This window comes from Lytechinus variegatus, chromosome 1 (assembly GCF_018143015.1).
Source record: "Lytechinus variegatus isolate NC3 chromosome 1, Lvar_3.0, whole genome shotgun sequence".
In the NCBI taxonomy this organism is placed as follows: Eukaryota; Metazoa; Echinodermata; class Echinoidea; order Temnopleuroida; family Toxopneustidae; genus Lytechinus; species Lytechinus variegatus.
The window spans coordinates 22,241,107-22,266,073 of record NC_054740.1 but is presented as its reverse complement, the minus strand read 5'-3'; the positions used below and the strand labels follow the sequence as shown (position 1 = coordinate 22,266,073).

General features: G+C 34.6%; 1 protein-coding gene across 2 annotated transcripts; it reads left to right on the top strand.

The window, feature by feature from the left end:
- The first annotated feature begins 713 nt into the window (after positions 1-713).
- LOC121409344 lies at positions 714-23,425 on the top strand. 2 transcript variants are annotated; one of them, XM_041601291.1, is made up of 8 exons: positions 714-858; positions 13,126-13,341; positions 14,648-14,764; positions 18,041-18,103; positions 18,340-18,471; positions 18,988-19,119; positions 20,177-20,225; positions 20,500-23,425. In XM_041601291.1, exons 2-8 carry the CDS (start codon positions 13,180-13,182, stop codon positions 20,727-20,729), a joined length of 885 nt encoding a protein of 294 aa, XP_041457225.1. In that variant the 5' UTR covers positions 714-858; positions 13,126-13,179; the 3' UTR covers positions 20,730-23,425. The 2 variants fall into 2 exon arrangements, with proteins under 2 accessions (XP_041457225.1, XP_041457217.1); XM_041601283.1 differs by lacking the exon at positions 714-858 and adding an exon at positions 9,768-9,951.
- The last annotated feature ends 1,542 nt before the right edge of the window (positions 23,426-24,967 follow it).

Below are 24,967 nucleotides of genomic sequence, written 5' to 3'. Positions count from 1 at the left end.
CCGTTCAGGCCACATTCGGAACGGAGTGTTGCCTCATTATTTGAATGATTGTTATCTCAAGTTTCCTTTCTATTTATTACAAACGGAGAAACAAGAAAAGTCCGCGACATATGCATGAAAATACGAATAACGCCTTCTGACAGTATAACAGTTTATGGTCAAAATCGCGACATCGATTATACTTTCATCTTAGACTGTAAGAAAACAATTTTTCTTTTCAATTATTATTTTTAAATCTCTGCTTCATATTTTGATCAGTATTCAATCCAAGTATGTATCATACTACTTTAGAATGTAACAAGTAACCCATGAAGCCTTTGACATCAATAAATCAAAATGATTAGCAAATAAAAAAATGTTGCTCAGAAAGCTTTGTTAGCCTTAATCATGCTAATTACTCCTGAAATTGAGCTTATTTAAATCAATGAAGAAATTCCTGAAAGGACAAAGAATAAGTTTGAGTTCCTTGTAAACCTTGCCAACACTATCCCAGGATGGGTATGGCAACACTGTTTCCCTTATCTCTTGTCGAGTAGGGTGTTTTCTCAAAGCAGATTTTATGTTTTAACTCTTTACGGTTTCACGCATTAAGTCCCTGGGTTTCTGCCAAGAGAAGATGTGCTGGTACCTATCTCTTGACCTCTATGTCTTGCCAAATATCCTCCAACTATCTTAACTATTCCATAGTGTAGTCAAACTACATTAGACTTACTAAGGACAATTTCAATTCTTATATTGAACGATACGTATGACACTGCCAAAGGATTGTTTGTCTTCGTTGAGATAACAAAAGTGAATGATGGTAATTCAACATGAATGGCGTGGATCATTATTCAACACATGATGATCAACTTAAAGGTAACGTTAAACCCAACAATAAATTGATTTGAATAAATAGAGACAAATTGAGCACGCTTAACCCTTAAGATCACATCAAAATGTGAAATAATAATGTTATGCATCTTTGCTTCATTTCATAAATCAGACTCAAAATGGTGTGATGCAGCTGAGAAAGATGATGATGTCATATACATTGTTTTCATTCATTCTTCGTAATAAACGATTTTCGTAAATTTGATGAGAAAAAATGATTTATTATCAGTTTTGATAAAGGTGGAATCGAAATGTATTTTTCATGATTGTAGAAAACATTAAGATAATCACAATTTAAAGTATGTTTGTGACGTAATTAGTTCTCTCATTGCATGCCGCCCTTTCTGCATAACTGTTTCGAAAATTTGATAAAAAACTGTAAAATGTTTTAATACTTTTTATATCCCTTTTTATCAAAAAAAATAATAATTGCTATGTTTTATGATTTTCATATATTCATTCAAATCATCTTCGTTGGGCTGGATTTTGCCTTTCAAAATCAGCACCTTGAAATATCAAAACAGCTACAAAGAAAACAAAAGTCCACGGATTGCTGATTGATTATAAAAAAAATTGCCCAGAAAGTGTTGATACTTTCCCTAGATACACAATCATTTTCCTTCAAAACTGTTTTATTTGTTTCATATGCTTGAAAATATACAGTATTAAACAATAATTTTAAGAGCGCTGACACCATCAAATGTATTCTTGTTGTTCCTATTCACATCGCAATCAACATGAGTTTTTTTATTTGATTTTGTCCTAGAAATTTGTTTTAACTTTGTAGTGTAGAACTTCCTGTCAAAAATTATGCTTTCATTTTTATGTAGGCTTAACAAATTTGTTTTTATAACCCTTTTTGGCATAGGTTCAATTTGTTACCCATTAATATATTTAATTGTCAAATAGATTATTCATTATTATCGTATTTACATTACTTAACTAATCGTAATACCGATTGAAACACTTCTTTCCCCGAAACTCTACCAGACAGCCTTGACCTATAAATCCCTTGTTATTATCCGTGGTTGCTAGGGGAATTACCATATGTGGTTGCTAGGGAGGAAATCCTAGATTTTATTTGAGAGTGAACTAGATCGCATCGACTGATCATAATGGTTGTGATAGCGATATGTCATCGTGAAACCCGCCCTTACCTCCTTTCCCTATAAAACGGTACGCATCAGGCACTTTACTGAGGGAGTTTGATCGGGGATGCAAGACAAACCTCAAACTTTCAAACTCTCTTCAAAATAATGGTGAATATGGATATAATGGTCTCCCCCCCCCTGCCTATTATTTTGCTTGTTTTCCTCACTACTTGACACCCACCCCCCCCATAGAGCGCCGCCCCTCGTTTGTTGTATTATCATGGTGGGATGTTGAGTATAGAATAAAGCATGGGATTAAACTTCACATCGTTTTAGTATTCATGTGAGTTTCTCTTTTAAACTACACTTTAACAGTCATGTTCAAGAAGATACTTGCATACAAAGCATTAACTTTCCGAATTATTTTGTTATCATTGAAGCCAATTCATGTTAGATATGATTGTTGTAAAGAACTGGATACTGTATGTTAAACAATATAACAGACCCAGTTGACATGGTTGATGTGACGAGACGTTCAAGGAAATTGAAACACGGACCTTTCGTTGTTTTGATATATAGCATTTGCTGGCATGAGAATGTGCGTGTTCTATTCATCAGTAATTATGTTTCACCTTCAATAAGTTGTCTTGTAGCCCCCCTCCTCCATCTCCTTTATCACTAAAATCAGAAAATGTGGTGACCTGTGACCTTTGTTGTGTCAGATATAAAAAAAAAGTGAGCCCCTAGGTATTCACTTGCATGCCTAAACTAATCCTTGATCTGCCACTTATTGTAATTTGCTGAATCATTAAAGAAAAAAAATCCGGTTCGTGAACCCAATTATCGGTTTGTGGATCAGATGGGAGGGAAAGGGGGCACGGAAGTCTCCATATCTCCATGGAACGAAGCTGAACATCTATTTTTTTTAACTGTTTCATTTTCTCTTTTCAACCTTATAGTTTGGTATTCCGAGAACAAGTTTTTACGTTTACACGCATTGGTTTGTTCTTGATGAATATAGTTCGTGATTTTGAGATCACCTCATTTTTAACTGGGAAACAAACCTTGCTGATTTGTCCGAAAGGTAATAATAATTTTTAAAAACAAGAAATGGTGAAATCTGGCAAAGAATAGTTTGCGGCTGTTTGAAAAATTAGATTATGGCAATCGTTATGAACAACTCTTCCATTTGACTTAATATTGTCAGACATTTGTGGGGTTATAACCCCCCCCCCCTTCATGGGGATAATCAATATACCAAGAATATAATTAAATATGATTTTGTTTAGAGCAGTAAACAGGTAAATGGAAGAGTTGTCCCATGACATATACATTACATGTGGGTAGATGGAAATCACGATATAGTGAAAATAACAATAATTCTTTTAAAAAAAATGTTTTTAAAAAATGGTTTCAGTCTATGTTTTATCAAATCCAGTATTGTTTAAAATATTTAGCAAGGCCAACATACATATATAAACTATCAGAAAATATTATTTTGATATATTCCTGATTAAATATTTTGAAACACGTCGCCTCTTTGTAATTCTTGATTGATCTGACATGGGGATCATCAAACTTGTGATCATGAGTGATATACTATGTAAATTCTATCCTTTATTCATTTCATCTTGGGAATCATGTTCCTGTTCTCACTATCATCCTCTCTCATCAATCAATCATACGGGCTGTATTATAAAGAATAAACTAAATATAAATATTCCCCCAGCATGCGCGCTTTTAATTGTTCGAATGTAACCTCCATGGGTGTCGATCCCTGGGAGGAGGGGATAGGGGATATATCAAAAAAAAGTTCAAGTGGGGGAGTGGCCTGTACAATCATCTCTCAATATTTCGAGGGCATAAAAAACAGTATATCTCCAGAAAAAAATCTATAATTTTATTAAAATGAAATCAATAATATTGAACAAGACAGAAGTACAAAAAAGGAAGAGAATCGTTCCCCAAATCATTTAATCCTAATTTTTTCTGAAGTAGACAAGTTTGTTTAGAAAACAGTTAACGCACTTATCTATATGTGATAAGTGAACTTGTCGATACGCTGTAACCTCGTCCAACATGTCCAAGAAGATGATGTATGTGCCCAAATGTAAGCTTCCAAAATAGATTTGACTTCTATATAAACTATTTGAAAAGTCTGAACTTTTATGATTCTTCTTTATTTTGTTCTTGCGATGTTCACACTTATGAAAGAATCTGACACGAGATTTAAAAGAATCATGTAGTTATCTCATAGAAATTATATTTCAACCTTACACAGAACTACTTTTCTGTTTTTTACCTTATGATCAATAAATGTGCTCTTATTGGTTGTTTTAAGCGTTACTCATGTTACTTAGGCCTACTTTCATTTTTCTTCAATGTTTTGAGCAACTTCTAAATGTTTCCACTGAACATCTCATTAGAATATATATTTTTATGAAAGACTAACTATTGCACAATAATCATGAAAATAATGAATTATTTTGATATGGAGACAGTACCTATTTCGCGAATAAATCAAAGCTGTCAAAACAGTGCGCTAACCTGGTTGTCGCTTCTCGTTAATTTATAATGCCTTGGCGATAAAATTTATCTTGAGTTTTGAAGGTTGTATGATGGTGGTAAGGCTAGAACATCAGGTTTTCGTCGGTGTCACCATGCATGTGAAGGCTCGGTGTAAAAATGACAGAGATAAAAATGGCAAAGGTAAAAATGGCAGAGGTAAAAATGGCAAAGGTAAAAATGGCAGAGGTAAAAATGGCAGAGGTGAAAATGGCAAAGGTAAAAATGGCAGAGGTAAAAATGGCAGAGGTAAAAATGGCAGAGGTAAAAATGGCAGAGGTAAAAATGGCAGAGGTAAAAATGGCAAAGGTAATAGTGGCAGAGGTAAAAATGACAGAGGTATAAATGGCTAGTCTTTAATAACCTCCCCGGGAACCTCCCCATGCCAAAAATCCAAAAGCCATTCCATGTACAATAGATTAAATAGGAAAGGTTTTGAGAAGAAAATCAGAATTATAATGTTTGAGTAATGGAAAGGGTAACATTTTAAAATCACACTGTAAATTTTCTGCACCAAATTGATGACACCTGATTTGGATTTTCTTAATTTATTCATGGACGTACATGCACAGCTGCTGCTTTCTCATGTTAAATCACTCTTCAAATAATCAAATTTGAAGCACACTCTGGATCCCAAGTTTTATACTTAATTCATTCAAGGGGAAATTCACCCTGACATAAAGTTTATGGTAAAAATAGCAGGAAATAATTAAAATGATATTGTTTAGGGTTTAAGGGAATCCATCAAAGATTTAAAAAGCTATTAGAATTATATATTTTAATGGTGACGTCATTTACGAGCATTTTTTTCAAATCTCGTGTTATAAAAAATATCAAGGAAATCTCAATTTAAAAAAAATGAAAATGTTTTTTATTGTTTTTTAATTTCAATTATTTCATTTTCAACACATCGAAGTAAAGTGGTCGAAATAATTACAATGAACTTATATAGACAATATAAATTGAGGCATGTACAATATATGATATTTTTCCATAAGTAAAACAGAGCAAAGTATTATTTGTTAGCAAAATATCATTATGAAATAAAATTCAAAGAAGATGGAGGATCCACTGAAAGCATTGCTTGTATTGTGTGGACCCCTCTAAATAATTATTGTAGTATATCAATATATAAATCATTTCACATCCGCTCCTGAAAGACTTTTTACCAATCATGAACCACTGATTAAAACTTAACGTCACAGATCAAAAAACTCAAACTTCTAAAAACTTACTTAATCTTTTTTTCTTCTATTTTTACAGTAAATAATTTGGTGAATTTTCCCTGCAAAACAGGTCGATAGAATGGTACCTAAGAAAAGACTACAAGTTTGAATTAAAATCCTTGATTTGCTACAGATTTCCAGATTCATGCGGTAACTATTACCATAGAAATTCCACTGGACTAGCTGCAATGAGGTATTGCTCTGAAAAATTAAACACTAATTGTTTTTATTGTATCATTCACATTATTACGTATCATATCAATATCTGTTCGGATCCATTATGATATTGAAATATGAAAAATTACTTTAATTACAGAAATTACAGAATCCAAGTAATGCAAGTGGTTGGAAATAATCCCGAACTTGTGTATTTCAGTGTGTTAATGGTAGCGCACATTTGATGTTTACATTAAAATTTGTTTGGTATGTATGTGATGAAGTGCTGTTCTACTCTACGAATTGCCAAGATAAATTCTTTCATCACTCACTAACTGAAATCATTTTGGCATGAAAATGGTTGAGTTTAATCATAACAACGATAAAGTATAGAGCTGACCTAAAATGATTAAAAAATCTAAATATCGTTTCAGTTCATAATGCTCATTCCGTCGATAGGAGTCCATTCAAGGCCAATAATTATGACTGATATTAACTGGAAAGACTCTGTCTTTTCCTTGTTGATGTAGCATGTCATGATTTTTTACCTGTCATTTTTAATTCTGCCATTTTTACCCCTGCCATTATTAATACCTTGGTCACATTCAGGCGCGCCGGAACACTTTCAGTTTTGGGGGGGCAAAATCCCGAAGGGGGCAAAATATTTTTGACAGCGTGAGATACCGAAGCGATCGAGCGGGAGAGGCTATGGGACCCCCACCCCCACGGTAAGGTTTTTTGTAAAAACGGAGTATAAAAGTTGCGTTTCTAAGTGCATTCCAAAATAAAAATTTCTTGAGAATTAAACAGTCTTGGAGTTCTTTTTGCTCCTTCTGTTTCCTCCCTTCTGACCCAGCCTGGTGTTTCTTCATGACCAGGGTCGCAGTTCCAGCAAATTACGAGCCTTATTGCAAACGAAATTGTTTAAAACCAATTTAATATAGGCCTTTTAAAGACTTTAAGATGACAAACATGACCGTACGCAGCCGGAGGCCGCCGATCGAGAGGGCAAAATTCACCAAAAGTGTGCACGAAATCCTTCAATTTTATTCTAGAAAATGCAAAAGCTCCCCCATCACAAATCCCCTCGCTCTTACGTTTCTTCGAAAATTTAGGTCTTGCAGCCCCACCCACTCCCGGGTTGTTTTTTTTTATTTTTGCAAACGTCCATGAATAACAAAAGCTGGGATGAACCAGAGAACATAGCTGCCATCTCGATCTGATTAGTATCAGGTAATGGGAAGAAGCTTTGGAATCTAAAATACATATGAGCTGAAATAGTATCAGACAAAACGCCTTCCAATCATGCCAATGAATAGGAATAGAGGAAAATACGGGGCTGTGAAAATATCTTAAGATTTTTTTTATAGTAGAGTAGAGCAGTACTGTAACGCTTATTTTTTTCTTTTATATTCTTTACATTTTTATTCATATCTCGGATAATATGAGTCCGGTCAGGAAGACACTTTCACAGATGATTTTATTTTTTTTCATGTCTAAACATTATCTCTAAGTTGCTTTCGAGTGGGATTCACCATTTTTACAAATTATAAATTATAATCCTCTACACATGATTATTCTGAGTGTAATTTTCTGATAACATGTCTATATTGAGTTGAAATGACCTTGGTATTTTCTTTAGGGCACTGAATTGTTATTATTATTTGTTTGGCGTCACCTGTGCCTGGGAGGCGAAAAGCGAACTGAATCACTATGATCCACAGGTCTCTCCTCCCGATATAACTGATGGGGGGGGGGTGCAGGTGGACCTCGACACCGGGGTTTTCCCCCTACTCTTATATGAATAGTGCAGTGGGTTCTTAACGTGCAAAGGTGGTGACTCTCCTCTACAAGGGCTTCCATTTAACGTCCTATCCGAGGGACGGAGTGTTTTCCATTGTAACATAGCCTGCATCTATGAAACATGGGAGAGACGTTTACACACAACGCACTGACTTCAGTCATCCGCCCAGGGTGGACTCGAACCTATGATCTTTGGTTCGACTTCGACGGGCAGACGCGTTACCGACTGAGCCAACACCGCTCTCTTGTTATCACTGTATTAACTCAATTTATATTTAGTTGAAAATGAAATAACTGAAACAAGTTTCTCGAGATGTTATGGTTTCTGGGCTTGACAGCTATGACATAGATTCCATATCTTGCTCGAGTAACTAGTGTTCACGCGCGTTAGTGATATCGGGTCCGGTCTGAGCGTTTCTGGGCGACCGCGCGTTTGTTAGACGACACAGCCAGCATCATAGAATTATAAACCTAATCATTGGTGGACCACTCCGGGGGGAGGCTTACTATGATAATGTAAATTTTTTTCATTTTTGACAATAGAAATGACGATTTTCAGGCAGAAAAGTGCCTTCATTTACTTTTGTCCTTAAATAATTTATCATTTTTCATCTTTCAGGGGGGCACGTTGGGGGGGGGCAAAATCTCGTTTTGCCCCCCAAAAATTTTATTTGGGGGGGCAAGTGCCCCCCTGCCCCCCCCCCCCCCCCCGCTTCCGGCGCCCTTGGTCACATTTGCTCTACGGCGGCCGTACGGCGAATCGAAAACAGCCGTTTATTAATTTTTCTTCAAACCACCTATATCAGTGTATATGTAGTTGGACAAAAAATGTTTAAACGGCTGTTTTCGACTCGCCGTACGGCCGCCGCAGAACAAATGTGACCATGGTATAACTGCCATTTTTACCTCTGCCATTATTACCTCTGCCATTTTTACCTCTGCCATTTTTACCTCTGCCATTATTACCTCTGCCATTTTTACTTCTGCCATTTTTACCTCTGCCATTTTTACCTCTGCCATTTTTACCTCTGCCATTATTACCTCTGCCATTTTTACCTCTGCCATTTTTACCTGGCACCGCATGGGCTGTCGCCCTGAAAAAGGACTGTTAGATATATCAAGATCCGAGTTTACATGTTCGAAACGTCCATACCAGTTACAGTTTTTATAAGTTTCTGTGACTTTTTTTTAATGAAAATGAAACTAAGTTTTAAAGTTTTGTTAGCAAAGCTTTGATTTACTTGTAACTACATGTAATATGCTTTAATAAGTTATATAATCTACCATGGGCGGATTCAGGCCTTTTTTTTATAAAATGGCTGAGACTAATTGTAGATTGTTTTCAGAATTTCCTGACAATAAGAAAAAATGTGACCCCAAAACGGGAAGCAATTACGTTTCACAAAATCTGAAAAGCGATCCTGACTTGTCTACAAGGACCGTTTGCTCACTCTTTCTTTCCTTTCATTCACTTCCTCTCTCAAGTCATGATAGTGAGATTATATTTCATGATGGATGACTTTACCTAAAACCAGGTAACTCATCAACATAAAAAGATTGATCAGTTCCCTCTAACTTTCACACTTATCCTTTTCTTTTCCTTGATATTTTATTCTTCACTGTGTCGTGTGATTTTTTTTTTAGTAAAATTGTAGACTTCGGATTCTTATTTCAATCCAATCGTATTGTTTCAACTCGAATCTTAGTACAATGAATAAAGTTGTGCCAAAGCTGCTTCAACATTTATTACCAAACATGTCATCATATTTTAATAGATGAATACAAGTACCATTTGAATATAGATCTCCAACAAAAAAGCTTATGTTTTTATCCTCAACTTTTCGAATATTTAGGAGATTTGGCTGGCAAACGAGAATGCGACCCGCAAATCTCTTTTTCTATCTGTCATTTGGCATATCAAGTACACGTTGGATTTGACTCAAGTACGAAAAGTCGTCCATCAAAAGTTTGGAGAGTGTTGCCAAAAATGGTGTTTAGTTGTTGGCGGGAAACTAATTTCGATACACAGAAATATCGTTCGTAGATCGAAGCTAGTATTACATATCGATCGTCTTTGGGGGGCTTGTCTCCATTTCATTGATGGAGCTGAACCATGAGAGACAGCTTTATTCGTGGCCTGAGCTGTCCAGGAATAGATGTTTGGATTTGATGTTCACTATCATCAATTAATGTTTGATTGGGTCTGAGGGAGGATAATCAAATCAAATACATTTAAGGTAAGACAATTTCTTTCACGGTCTTTCATCCGATAAATGGAACTTAAATTTTAAAAAGAAGAAGCCAATTAAGCACTCTTTTTGAAAATACATGTACATACAACTTTCATATATTGTTTTTACAATAATTCATAAGATAAGGTAGTAATAACCTGCTTCTAGTGATATGTGAAAACCCCGCACCAGTATACTCGGCACATCATGATTGACATCTAGCCCCATAGGAGCTGTGTTTAGGCATGTTGAGGATTACAGGAAGACAGATATCAGAAAACAATACTAGGAAACAATTAATTATGAAGTCACTTCTGTTCTTCCAATGTGGTTTTAGGAAGTTGATTTTGTGAAGAAAAAAAATCGCAAACCAATATTTATTTCGGTATAGCTCATCGGGGTGAAATTCTTTTAAATACTTGTTTTTTCAATTGGTCGATTGTAATTGAACACTTACTGTAATTTAAAGTTTTGATTTTTTTATGTGATATTGTTTTGTCATGTTTTTAATTTCTGTTGATACAGGGCCCCTTGGTCGAGCAGTTCTTGTAACTGAAAGGGCTACCCTGTTAAAATAAAACGGCAAATAAATAAATCAAATCAAATTGAAATATTTTGTAAAAGATTCAGTTTATAAACTGACATAAATCATGAGCGTGGTGCGGTCAAATCATATTACAAATAAATTTGAAAAGTCAAAACTTCTCTCATCTTTTTTGTAAACCCCCCACCATCTACCCCTATCTCTCCTTCCTTCACCCATGCATTCTCTATCTTCTCTTGTCATCTATTTTTGTTTCCATTTCATTGTTTTGTTTTGTTTTTTCTAAAGATTTTTGAAAAGAATTTCAAAGGAAATACAACATTAAAAAAAAGAGAGATGATAACAGTGAGACATGGGTAGAGTACAATGCACTGACATTTTCTGTGACGCAATTGGCTCTATTCCGGATTTTAGAAACTTGGAATATTGTGGCCCTAAACTAAAAGTTCTCTATTTTGTTAAGATATTTGACTGCATGGCTCATAGCCTATAGCTTAGAAGTTCATATGCACAAAGTTTATAACTAAGGTCATGAGAAGAAAAAGATGTTTTTAGCATAGAGTTTCATCCACAAATTTCCCATCATTTCCTGGTAAGATCAAGTTCACTTTCTAAAGGTTCAGTAAAGGGAGTTGGTTTTAAACTGAAGGAAGGATTCGAAGGGTGAGGAGGGGAGCATACAAGGGTGGTAGGATCTTATTGCACCTTGCACCATATGATTGGTATGAGTTGTGTTAAAGAAGTCAACACTGGCTTGTGATGGAAGAGAGAAGATCAAGGATGTATCTTAATCCTGCAAGGTGTGTCTTCCTTTATGTCCGTCGTCTTAAGAGCTAATAATTTTTCATTGACTGATAACCAAACTTCTTCGATTCATTGCAAAATTCTTCCTATTTTCACTACCAGACGGAGGTGAGTGACTGTTAGGCCCTTTTTTATATATTTCATTTGACTTTGATTTTGAATACGACTTTATCTGATTGTAAACATACCGTATTAATGTTATCAATTAAGACATAGCCCTGATGAAGGTCTTATGGTTGGTTTACCATTGATAGTTTATTTTTCGATAATCGAATCACTCATTTGATTGTGTATAAATCTCCATTCAATGTCCATTTTTATGCAATAATGTAAACTCATTTTATTTATTCAATGTAAAAATGCAACTGAGTGTCACTCAAGGAAAGTATTATAGCCAGAAAAAATGTTTACTTCGAGCAGAATCTATATATCGACACTTTTTCATATTTATTAATCGATGGATTATAATCATAACAATTATCCGTTTTCATAATTTAGGGCAGAAATTATACTGCTAACAGGCGAAAAAGAAAATGGTGTTTTGTTCAAGCTGGGTTTTCGTTAATCAAATCAAACACTGGTGTATTTTATTAAATTGATCATTTCATATGCAAGTGTCATTTATAACGGAAATTAAATCATTTTTATCAATCGGTTCGTAATAATAACTATCACTTTGGGGTTGGTTAAAAGATTATGAGATTGTATCAATTCATATTTCACTGATGATTGAAATGTGATACTAAAATAACCAGAGGCTATATTGGAAACGACAGTCAATCAACCTGTTTGGGTCTGCCGAATAGGAACTTAGTCTTGTCGACATATTGATGACTTTAAGAAGCATGTCAACTTATATCACCTTCGATCCATATCATTTTGGAATAACAATGATGTATCAAGGTATATGACATTCATTTAATGTATTTAATAAAACATCTTAGCATTGACTTTCATTGACAAATTTTCCATGAGCCAATCAGACGCAAGGATTTCAAAAATTTATAACGAGAGATTTCAAAACCAAATCCTATAGAAAAATATAAAAACAATAAACTGAAGACAAAAATAATTTCAGGAAAATGGGGGGGGGGATCTTAAACCGGCACGCTAAAAGGCTTTGTACTTCAGTTCACAAACGTCTATACAGACATTTTTTTTACTCTTTACTTATCGGAACAATATTAATTATGTTTCGTATAATCATTTCTTATAATTATTTCATAATGACAATTGAAAAAAAGTACTTATAGAATATTTTAGGAAAAAAAACAATAAAATTAATTTCATTGAAATGGTGTTTGGTTAGTTGAAATAAATCTCCTTTTCATTTTTTTCCAAAAAAATATAACCACGAGGTTTTGGAAGAATGCCTAGTTCATAATTATGCGGTGTGCATTGAATGGATGATTATCATCATGCTCGCAAAAAGCCAGACTTGACTTAAATATAATTTGTCTCAGGGTTAATCGTGATAATTAATTGTTTTTTGGTTCGGATTGCTTGTTCGTATGACACAATTAAAACTGAGTGAATATTTTATACCAAAAAAAATCATCGTTTATTTTGAAGGAGGCTATATTGAATCTTTTTTTTAGTATTTGGTGTATGTATCATACTAGTATTTGTTGTAAATATAGTTCATTCTTTCAAAGAATTTTCATAATCATATTGGTGAAAGTATATAAGTTACGTCACGGAACGGCTATAAAACGGGTCATCGAAATGGACCTATGGTTTTTAAAGATTACGGGAATTTTATTATTAATGAAGCTTATCCCTCCAAATGTAAATTGCTTAGAACTTTCTTACAATTTTCCACAATTTGACAGTTCTATTTGAAGGTCCGATAATTGAATCTGAGAGGTAGAGTGATTAAGACCAAGATGACTTCAATAAAGATGCCATCCAAAGAGGAACCCATCCCATCACTACCAACATCAGGAAGCACCAGACAACGCCCTCCATCATATGAATTCAATCCATCTCTCACTGCTTTAAGAGATCCAGAATGTGAGGATACATCATCTACTGGTATCTCTATACGGGTGAGAATACCATTTTGGTTCAATTAATTCAATTCATTATTGTCCATGATAGCGCGTGGAAATACGTCTTGGTCACACAAGGTAAAAATGCATAATGCATCATTAGAAATGCTGCAGGGCATTGCTCAGTTTACATTTACAATTTATTAATTGCACTAATATAAAACATGATAAATGACGAAATGGCATTATGAATAATATACCTTTAGATAATATCAAAGTGTTATTCACCGCAAATAATTTTAATTATTCTTATGTGATTTTATGCTGATTCTGGCTGTTATATGAGGCAGACTAGACCATTATTATCCCCATATATAACTCGAATTATTTTTTATTACTGATGATAACATCATTGCTGATGTTATTTGTTCAGAATGAAACACGAAACAGAATGTCAGAATACAAGCTACATCACCCGATCATTTCCCTCTCTTAAAATCAAAACTGGAGGTAGTATATTCGCTGGATCCCCGTCTGTCCTACTTTATAGAACATCATGATAAATATCCAGAATCGTAATTTGATTGCAGAATATATGTTTACAATCACTATGGGAACAACAGCGATCATTTTGAAACTGATGCTTTATAATGCCTCCATATGGAATGCCGGATACAGTATAGAGTATCCTTTTCTCCATTTTATTTCCTCGGCATTATAATCATCTGAAGAAGAAATGGAAGCATGGGATGTTCAACGAAGAGATTGATAATGTTGGAAAATATAATTCATAAGCGAATTATGAAATGAAGGAGCATGTATAAGAAGGAGGAAAAGTACAATCCAAAAGCAAAATACTTTTGCCCTTTAAAAAAGTAAGAGATAACGTTGGAGGGAAAAGAAGAGGGGACTAGACGAAGAGAATTCCCCAGACTTTTGGTAAGAGAACATCAAGAAACTGTATGGCTAAAGGTAGATAAAAATGAACATTATTTTTTTCACCTGAGTTGTGAGTAGCTGGCAGAAGAAATAATAATAATCATTCACCATCAATAATAACGATGTACCATCACCCCCCCCCCCTTCGGATGTAAAAAGATAATGGAGGCATCGACATGATTTTTCAAATCAATGAAAAGCAAGCAAGCAACATTATGGTGAAATACATCGATATCATTCGAGACGAAATCCTATCTGATTTTCTTGTATTGTCAAAGTTCCATTTTCATCAGTCTCGTTTATTCCGGGGGGGGGGGCACTCGACCATAAAAGTAGTGGGTATGTGTAGAGTATTTTAATGATAATGATAATCTTATTTCCAGAGTGGAATTCATTTTTTCAACCTATGTTTCTCTTTTCCTAGATGACTGGTATGTTCCATATCATCTTTGGTATAGCAACTGTCTTAGCTGGTATCATCGCTATCAGTATTGAATGTCGTCTGTCATACTATGCTGTACCAGTATGGGCTGGTGTATTGGTAAGATATTACCCCTCCTCATCCACCACATGTTCTACCCAAAACAGCGGTATTTTCAGATTAGGACAACATGACCAAAATATATTTATTTTCAGTAAACAGATAGGGGCTTTATAAATTCATAATGGCCAAAATCTCCGATTTTATGCATTTTCTCAATTTTCTCCCTCTTTTTCTTTATTTCACCCGTTATCTCCTGTTTTTTGTTTTTCACTCCTTGAAAAACCTCGAGATGGAGATACCCCTGCCCCTGGTTATAATATAAAGGAAATCTTCTCATTCACAAACCTCGCACAAGACAGTATTTGCTTGCAGACTTATGACATGATGACTATCCGTGGTGTTTTGTTGACCCCAACACAGAGATGTGGTCCTCGAAATGTGATTCTAGTAAACTTAAAGATCATTTTATGATTCATCCTCACCGAGATGCATGATAGTCATCATGATCTCTCAATCTTTCTACTTAAAACATTATCTGTTATATGCTCTCCCTACAATTGGGTTTGACGGAGGTGTGCTTCAACCTCAATTGGATCATGATTCTTGCGTTTTATTTTAAAATCATCTTAAGCACAGGTGGTACTTTAATTCCTGAAAGATGTATAAAGGGAAGGAAACATAATCATGAGTTTGCTGTACTGCAACGTTAGTATTTCCCTGGGAAATCTCATGAACATATATGAAGGAATATACCAGGATGACACGAGTGATGAACTCCTCAGGGAATGTTCTTCATCATTTATCAAGTCAAACCTGTCAAGGTGGAATGTTCCATTACATCGGAAGTGAATCGATGAACAAGACCACGTGACTCACAGTGTGAACGCTATGACCTTGAATGAACTTCCGTTTCAAGGGACAACCGTCATCAGACATGTCAGAATAACTATTCACATGGGGATCTGAAAGCGTATCTTGGATAGGAACTGGTGTTCCCCAACCCCCTCCAATGAGAAGGGATGAACCATTCATTTCAAGAGAATTTATGCTATATAAACCCACATCATTCTTGAAGTTACTGTCAAGGTGTTTACACTTCATTACTCTGTTGATAGAAAATCCACCAAAGTATTACAAAATATTGATCATAGTCATATAGCTATGTTCATCTTGTATGCATACATGTAGCTATCTATCTATCTATCTTATATTATGTTTGAATCGAAATGAAATTAAAATATTGACATTGAAATTTTGCCAGGGGCCGATGAACAAAATTTCCAAATGTGTGTAGGTGAATGGGGTCAGAACATGCTTATAAACTAGTTGATAACTCAGCTAACTAACTGAATATTTTGTGTATAGGGTATGTTTTCTCTTCTTCTGTACATATCGTTTTATATTAATGTTATGTGGAATTCAGTGCCAATAAAAGACATGACGATAAAACATGCATTACACAGTAAATCCGCAGAGGTTTTTACACATACGTAAATAAAAGGAATTTTAGTGGTAGGGCCTGTATGGTATGCCATTTTGTACCCGTTCATTTTTTCTAACTCATTAGTTTTGATTGTCACACAATGTCCAATAGTTAGGAATTAAATATATCATACAGGTGTATAAACTTCGTACTTCAAAACTTTTTAAAACACCATAAAAGTGTAGTCCATCAGTTCCTGATTGTGTAATCTTTTAGACTGTGAATGATAACAATCACAACCATTTAAAAGATAAACTGAGAACCCTGAAAAGTACCTCGATATAGTGGGTTTTGGCACTATATATCATGGGTTTTTAAGGGCAGTTTTAAAAGTTGTTAACTGAAATTGGATCAGTTTCAAATACCAATGGCCATGATGACTTTATAACTCTTTGGATTGCCAAAAACTCAATCCATTGATTCCCTAGTGGTCTTCAGAGTTTATCAAAATGACCTTTTGGGATACACCTGGGACAGTTCATGGTCAGACATGCATAACAAAGTTCATTTCAGAATGTGAGACACGTTCTAACGATAAATTGATTTGAACAAGAGTATACACTCTAAATTACAGGGATTTAAAATGAGACCAATCGAATTCCGGATTTAGTTTGAATCCTTAAGATTCATTTTTAAATCTCGAAAGATTTAAATTTAAATCATTTGAGATTTAAATTTAAGTCTTTAGGATTAAAACTAAATCCAGGAAATGATTGGTCCCTAACTACAGTCCATCTGGACTTTATTTTAAATCCCTGTAATTTAGAGTGTAGAGAAATAATCAGACGGCATAGCACTGATAATTTTCTTCAAATCACACGTAAAAAATAAGAAATTTATAGCATTCAAGAAACAGTTCCTAGGCAATAAATGAGACTGATGGAGTCGATTGAGTCACGCACTCAATAAAGGTATTTTGGAGATTCAATAATGTATATCGCATCAGTATACATAATATATGCATGATAAGAACGATACGGGCTACAGTAATTTGTTTTACTTTTCCTCATTTTCGCAGGCAACCTTCATGGGCTTCTACTACTGATATTTTTGTTCCTTCCCTCTTAAGTTTGTTCTAATGTATTTTCTTTGTATAGATCTTTGTTGAGATGTCGAAGAAAATAATATTGAAATTATTCCTACCAAGTTTACATAAAAAAGAGTAAAAACTAAACATGATATTATTTAATTTAATGAAATACAATAAAAATAGTCATTGTGACATTATCGGTTCCCTTATTTTTTTATACTTTCACCCCCCCCCCCCGGTGTTTCTCTCTGTTTAGCGCAAATAACTTTTATTTCGTACTTCAGATTTTTCTGAAAAGATTTATGATTATGCTTGTTTGATTCGTCTATATTTATTCAAACCAATTTTTGTTTAGATGGACTTTACCTATAAAGAAAATGAAACAAAAATAAGATGAGGAGACAGAAAATAGGAATGAAAATACAAGCAAATCATACAAGCTGAACATTAATGGATATTGTTTTGCTGTTGTTTATTATCTATATTTTTCATACAAATTTTATTATTTCTGTTAAATTGAAAGATTATTATCAGATTATGCGATACTTGCGTCTGTTTTGTGTGATGACCCTAACTTGTATAGTGCGATCAATATATAATGATGGCGCCTTTTCTTGCAAGTCATGTTTCACAACCTAACGTCGGTTTATCTTTAGTATTGTGACAATAAAATAAATAAAGATTTGATATCCGGGCGCATGGTTGTATAACCAACTTTATTCCTTGCATTTGATTCCCTTTCCATTTTCCCTTCCTAACACGGAATATAGAATTCTGCTAAAATTGAATATTTTGTTTTGTTCAATTTCTCTCGTAATAGTGTTACATAACTACTGGGATTATTGGAATCAGAGCATACTACAAGAAAATGACAAAGGGAATGGTAAGAACAATATAGAAATTTAATATTTATGATTAATCTTATAGATAATAATGGTAATGATAATGATAAGTTTCAACTCTCGAATCTTATCTGAATGTTATATCGTCCAGTCTCAAATGCATTATCCGCTTTCCAGTTTTTATTAAGGTTTATACTTGTTATATGAATTCTGGTGATTTCAATATTGACTTCAATTATTAATTTCATATTTCATATTTCAAAACAATTTCCTGCAGACGACATCTTACATGGTGATGTGTACATGTTCATCTATCCTATCTGGAGTGGTATTCGTCATGTATATCAACGTCGCTCTTGAAGAAAGCTACGCTTATACCTGCTTCTCAGATCATTTCTGTCGAACTCAGGTAAGTATTTGTATTCAGGGACAGAAATATCCAGCATTGATCAGGCCGGTGGTGAAATGACAATCAAAAAGAGTTTTAAGGGGCGCCCACCCCTTCCCTCACGCTAGCTTGCCTGATCGGCTAGCTTGTTTTGCATGGTATAATTATTATTGTGGGATTGCGACACTGTTTAAAAATGGAGCACATCCAAATCCAGGGGATGTGGGAATGTGGGTCATAGGAACACGCCCAAAAATACCCATAATTTGCATTACGTCTCATCTCTGTCTGTTGAAATATCATACTTTTCATATCTTTAAAGATAATGATATATTCAACGAAATTCTGGTACTCTCACTCTCAGTTATGAAATTATTCATTAATTCCCCTGTAGTTCATTATTGAAAAAAAGATATTTCATGCGTGGTTGAATGACAAAATCTCTTTGACGAATTCAAAAGCATAAATCATCATGATTTCGATAGCTAAACCCATTTCATCCAATTACATTATCGTTAATATTTAATTGTTTTGCAGCGTGTACGAACGATCGTGGATATCGTAATCGTATTGCTATCATTCTGTGAGTTAGCTGTAGCGATCACCGGTGCATCATTGACTTGTTGTAGAATCTGCGACTGCTGTAAACCAAAGAATGCTGTTAATATGGTATGTATTTAGAAAAAGTATAGAGATATGTTAATTGAAACGTTCAACACTAGCATATAGATCCCCCTCCCCATAAAAAAATGGTCCATGGTTGAAAAAAAATCAAATCAAAGGGATAACAAAAGGGGAGATTGTTAAAGGTCAGGTCCATCTTAGAAAAATGTTGATTTGAATTAATAGGGAAAATCAGACAAGCATGATGCTTAAAATCAAAATCGGATGTAAAATAAAAAAAGTTATGACATATTTAAGTTTCGCTTATTTTTCACTAAATAGTTACATGCACAATGAAGTCACGTGCAAATGCAAGAATCGATGAAGTCACTCACTCACTATTTCTTTTGTTTTTTATTGTTTGAACTACAATACTTCAATTTTTAAAGATTTGACAATAAGGACCAATTTGACTGAACCATAAAATGTTAAGCAATGGTAATTCCACATGTTCAGGGAGAAATAAAACTTTTTTCACACCACAATGAGGAGAAAACTAGAATATTTAACATTTCATATAATAAAATACAAACGAAATAGTGAGTGAGTGATGTCATCAGTTCCCCCATTTGCATACCGACCGGGATGTGCATATATATGTTTTGTGAAATTAAGCGAAATTTTAAAATGTCATAACTTTCTTATTTACATCCGAATTTAATGAAATTTTCAGTGTTATGCTTTTTGGATTTTTCTCTTTTTATTTAAATAAACTTTTTGTTGACTTGTCCATATAATATACGTATTGTATTAATTTCGGATTATCGTGTAAAATCTGTCAAGAAAGAATCTTCGTTTTAAATGGATAATTCTTGCATGCTTGTTTGTGTCAAATTAAAACGTGGTTTCCCACCATGTTCTATCCCATTGCACCACTACCCCTCCCTCTCCATGCTCTCCCTTCCAAAAAAATTATCTGCGGAAAGTTTTGTGCAGATTTGTATCAGAATGTTTGGTTACCATAGTAAAATGTCTTGGGGAAATATGCTAATAACATTAAAAGTTTTCTTTCATTTATCTATGTGACTATTATTTTCTATTTCATTATGTTATATTTATGTAGGTGTACTATAATAATCAGTCTGGTCGAGTGATACCACACTTCGCAGGGGGTAAGTTAATTGTCATTGTATACATGTTTGTATGTTTCGGTGTGTATATATATTGGTAGGCATTGATTTAAACAATGCCAATAAGATGATTCATTTTATTATGAGTCGTCGACTTAAAAATATTGCGCGACGTTTAGATTCCTATCAGCGGACCAGTGGATATTAGTTTAAATTATTTTAAAGGAATGGAATGCACAATGAAATATTAGTACCTATTTGGTCAGAATTTTTACTTTTAAATTTAATCATTGTCACTTTCTATTTATCCCCTTAGCCCCCTCTGGTCAGACGATGATGGTACAAGCAGGTACCTACCAACCCCCTGAGATGACCCCTTCTCAGATGGTAGCTGCACCCCACCCTACCGATGCGGCTGAGATGACAGGTGTAGTGGTTACGACTCAATCTAGCCCTATCCATACTACCACTGGGTCATTTATCTCAGGCATCACAGACCCCACCCCTCCCATTGCATCAGGAGGGGAAGGAGAGATTCAATTGTAAAAAAATATATATTTCCTCTTTGGATATCTTGTGCAATTTGGTAAATGGTGAATTAGCGTTATAACATTATTGTCATGCGACAATTGTTATTGTCTGAACTGGTAATTTACCTATTTTAAATCTATATTGGTCGGGTATTTGTAAGGCATGTCTTCTATGCATGTCGTTAATATCAGACTAAATCTGATATCTGATCCATATAGTATTACAAATATAGGAAATATTGGTTAATGCCAAAGGCTTAAAATATTATGGAATAGAAAAAAAGTCTGATCACAGGAACGATATCTTGACATTTCTTCATCATGTTCATAACACCAGGCGTATAATGCAAACAGAATGAGCATCAGCGCAAGCAGACCCCCCCCCCCCTCCCATGTAGAAAGTTTTACCCCTTTTCAGTCAGCAATGAAGAGGGGCACCCCTATAATATGATGCTCAAGCGCTCCTGGTGAGTAGCGTTGTCAGAATGTGTCATATCCCAAGATAATACATCCTTTAAGGTCCCTTTGTTTACACCCTTCATCAAGCGAAGAGAAACTTTAGAAAGACGAATGTCATGAATGTGGTGGACCATATCTTACGTCATCTTACTCATGTTGATTCAAAGTTATATAATTCAACTATTATTGTCTGTAAGCGGATATACCGACACGTATATTATACCATTGTTCTCTATGAGTGAGGTCTCGTATCCCTCTCAATGTTTAATGGTCTTCTTCCAGACATAAATAATGTATTCTGCTCCATCAATAAGTGTTGCAGAGAATGTCACACCAAAACATGTTTGGGATATCATGCATGCCTGATTGAGGGATGTTTAATCCCCAAATAACGATCAATAGTTATTTGTCTAGCATAAACAAAGTGGTATGTTCGCTGTTCGGGTGTCAGAATGGTGACATTTGAATTTGGAATATCTTCATCTATCTATCTATCTATGTTGAGATTAATAAGTTCTTGTTCAATTTCAAATAGAAGCAGTCCGAAACAATCTTTTATAATTCATTGAGATCGTCACCTAGTGTAATTTCTTATCATATCGAAATTCATGAATAATCACGATTTATATCAATTTAATTTAGTTGTTTGAGTTCTTTTGCTAAGACAAACATTTTCATCAAAACCGATAAATGAATATAAGGATATCGTCAGTTGTACTATGATTATAAAAACAAATCTGAGAGTAAAGATGTCGCTGTGCAAATATTGTTAATTGACAGGTAAGTTACAAACAAAATTCTGACAGACCTTTTGTCCAAAACTTTTATTTTGCTTTCGTTTTCTGAGGCAATTTGAGTAAGAATAATCGGTACTGAATTACTTTCATCATCAATAAACAATGCATCTGTACAATTCTGGGTATCCTGACCAAAAGAAAAGACAAACAATAATGCTGTTGGGTGAAAGATTGAAAAATTCATGAAAAAACATTGTTTTCCGGTGAACTTTTTCATGTAATGTATATAATGAATTATATTCAGTTGAAATATCACGCAATTGAATCTCTCTCTCTCTTAGTTTAATGATTTCTAATATGTATATTTTGTATGTTCTACATTGTAAAGCGCTATGATATGATTTCATGAAAAGCGCTATATGAATTTAAGTTATTATTATAGGTCCTTCAAAGTGGCTGTCATTATATCATTTTTTTATGTCTTTTTTAACTGTCTACATCAAACATGAAAATAATTTTTGAAAGTAGTAAGATTTAAGATCTCCCGAGATAATCTATTTTTTAGATTGGATGATTATGCCCATCTAATTAATAATCCTCAAACTTTCTGAGATCGTTTGTTTGAAATCTATTTTACTAATTTAGTAATTACCAAGGAGTGTATTGTACATGCCTATCATAGCTGAATATAATATTAAACCTAGTATCGGGCATTTGAAGTCACTCATGTAAATACAATGGATGGTTATGGTTGAATCTGCTATTAAATGTAACCTTTCTATACAAAAAAAAATCGTTGTTATTTTTACTGAGAAGGTATTGTTTCTAGGAGTTACATTTACATAAAATATAAATAGACAATATGATTCCAAACTCGGCACATTCTTAAATATGATTTAACTTAAGTAACGTATAATTTAACTTTCTTGTTTAATTGTGAGATGTTACGAATGTTGTTTTTGTTCCTGTTTTTCAGTTCAGTTTTCGCATTTACTCTTATTTAAAATGCCAAATTAGTATTTAAATTTTCAATCAAAAGTGGTCCTTAGCTTCCCAAATTCAAATTCATGAATTAATTTCTGTCAAACCTGTAGTTAAACCATCATGAAAACCCAGGGTAAAAGTTTAATCAGCATTTACTGTTGAGAGAGGGCGAAATTCTAATCTAAATTTGTCAACAAAAAAAATCATTCCACATAGTTATAATATCAAGTTCAGGCCTTATCATCTTAATAAATAACACAATGATGGATAGCAACATTTTGCAAAGAATATTTGTAATTGAAATGAAAATGGACTAAAATTATTTACTTGTACTTGTCACTCTGTATGAAATGGCTATGAATTTGTATGAGTTTGGTCTTAAGCCAGGGCAGATCCAGGTTTTTCCAAAAGGATGAGGAGCATTTTTTGTTGCCATCCCCCCCAAAAAAAAATAAGCACAAAAAAGATATCTTTCCAGGAGTATCCACATTTTCTACTATAACATTTTGCATGACGATCAAGAGGGGGGGGGCACAGGCTGGATGTTCCCCCCCCCCCCCAGGATCCACCACTTCTTAAAGCTGATGGTTTTATACTCAAACTAACACCACCATAGCTACACCTATTTGGTCTACTAGCAAGTCTAATTTTCACTCCATATAGCTTTGTCATGGCTAAACCCACTTTGTCTACTATTAATAAGGTATAATTATAATTTGCTCTTACCCAGATGGTCTAATTTCAACTCCATCGCCATACCTTTTCATAATATATATGGCAAGTGAATATTAGATTTATAAACAGTTCATCTTATCATGTATACTCAGTGGTGCAGGACTAAGCGGATATTGGACAAAATGGTATGTGGTTAAGTGGCAATTAGATTAATTGATTAGTAGATGAACTGGTTTGTAGATGAATCAGGATCAGACCCGCATACATTCGTAATTCCGAAGCTTCGTTATTCCGAAGCTTCGTTATTTCGAAGGTTCGTATTTCCGAACGTTCGTAAGTCCGAAAACGAAATGAGGTTCGTAATTCCAAAGGTTCGTTAGTCCGAAAGCAAAATGAGGTTCGTAATTCCGAAGGTTTGTTAATCCGAAAACGAAATGAGGTTCGTAATTCCGAAGGTTCGTTAGTCCAAAATTGTAACGATTAACGAAAGTTAATTCGTTTTCGGACAAACGAACCTTCGGAATTACCGCTACGAACCTCATTTTGTTTTCGGATTAACGAACCTTCGGAACAACGAACCTTATTTCGTTTCCGGACTAACGAACCTTCGGAACATCGATCCTTATTTCGTTTTCGGATTATCGGACCTTCGGAATAACGAACCTTCGGAATATCGCCACAAATGTTCGGATTAACGAACCCTCTTACGTTTTCCGATTAACGAACATCGAGGTATAGGCAATTTACGTGTTTCGGAATTAGGAACCTTCGGAATAAAGAACCTTCGGAATTACGAAGTGTAACCGATCAGACCATGTGGGATGAGGACAATCAGAAATAAGACAAACTGTGAACCTGAAGCATTTCACCCCAGCTACCTACTATCTACCTAACCAACCATCGGCGGATCCAGGGGGGGTGCGCAGGGTGCGCGCGCCCCCCTAATATTTGAGCGGCGCCGAAGGCGCCGCTCAAAATAAAGAAAATAAAAAAAAGTAAAAGAAAGAAAAGGCGCCGCTTGAAAAATTAAAAATAAAGGAAAGAAAGGGAAAAGGTGCTGCTTAAAAAAAATTATACACTGATATAACATTAGCAACAGTAAAGGAAAGACTATCCCCAGCAAAGCGTAATCATATCATCTTCCTTATTTTTTCTTTTAACTACCCTTTTCCCAACAACTTCGCCGGTAGCAGTGCGCTGCCTGCATATAACTGGCGCCAATCAAGAATAATCAGCGCCACCTTATTCTAAATCGGCGCCACCTTAATCTAAATCGGCGCCGGACAAGAATAATCAGCGCTATTTAGTTATAAATCGGCGCCAGTCAAGAAAAATCGGCACTGCCAGAGTCTTAACCGGCGCCGATCAAGGATAATTAGCGCCACCTAAATCTAAATCG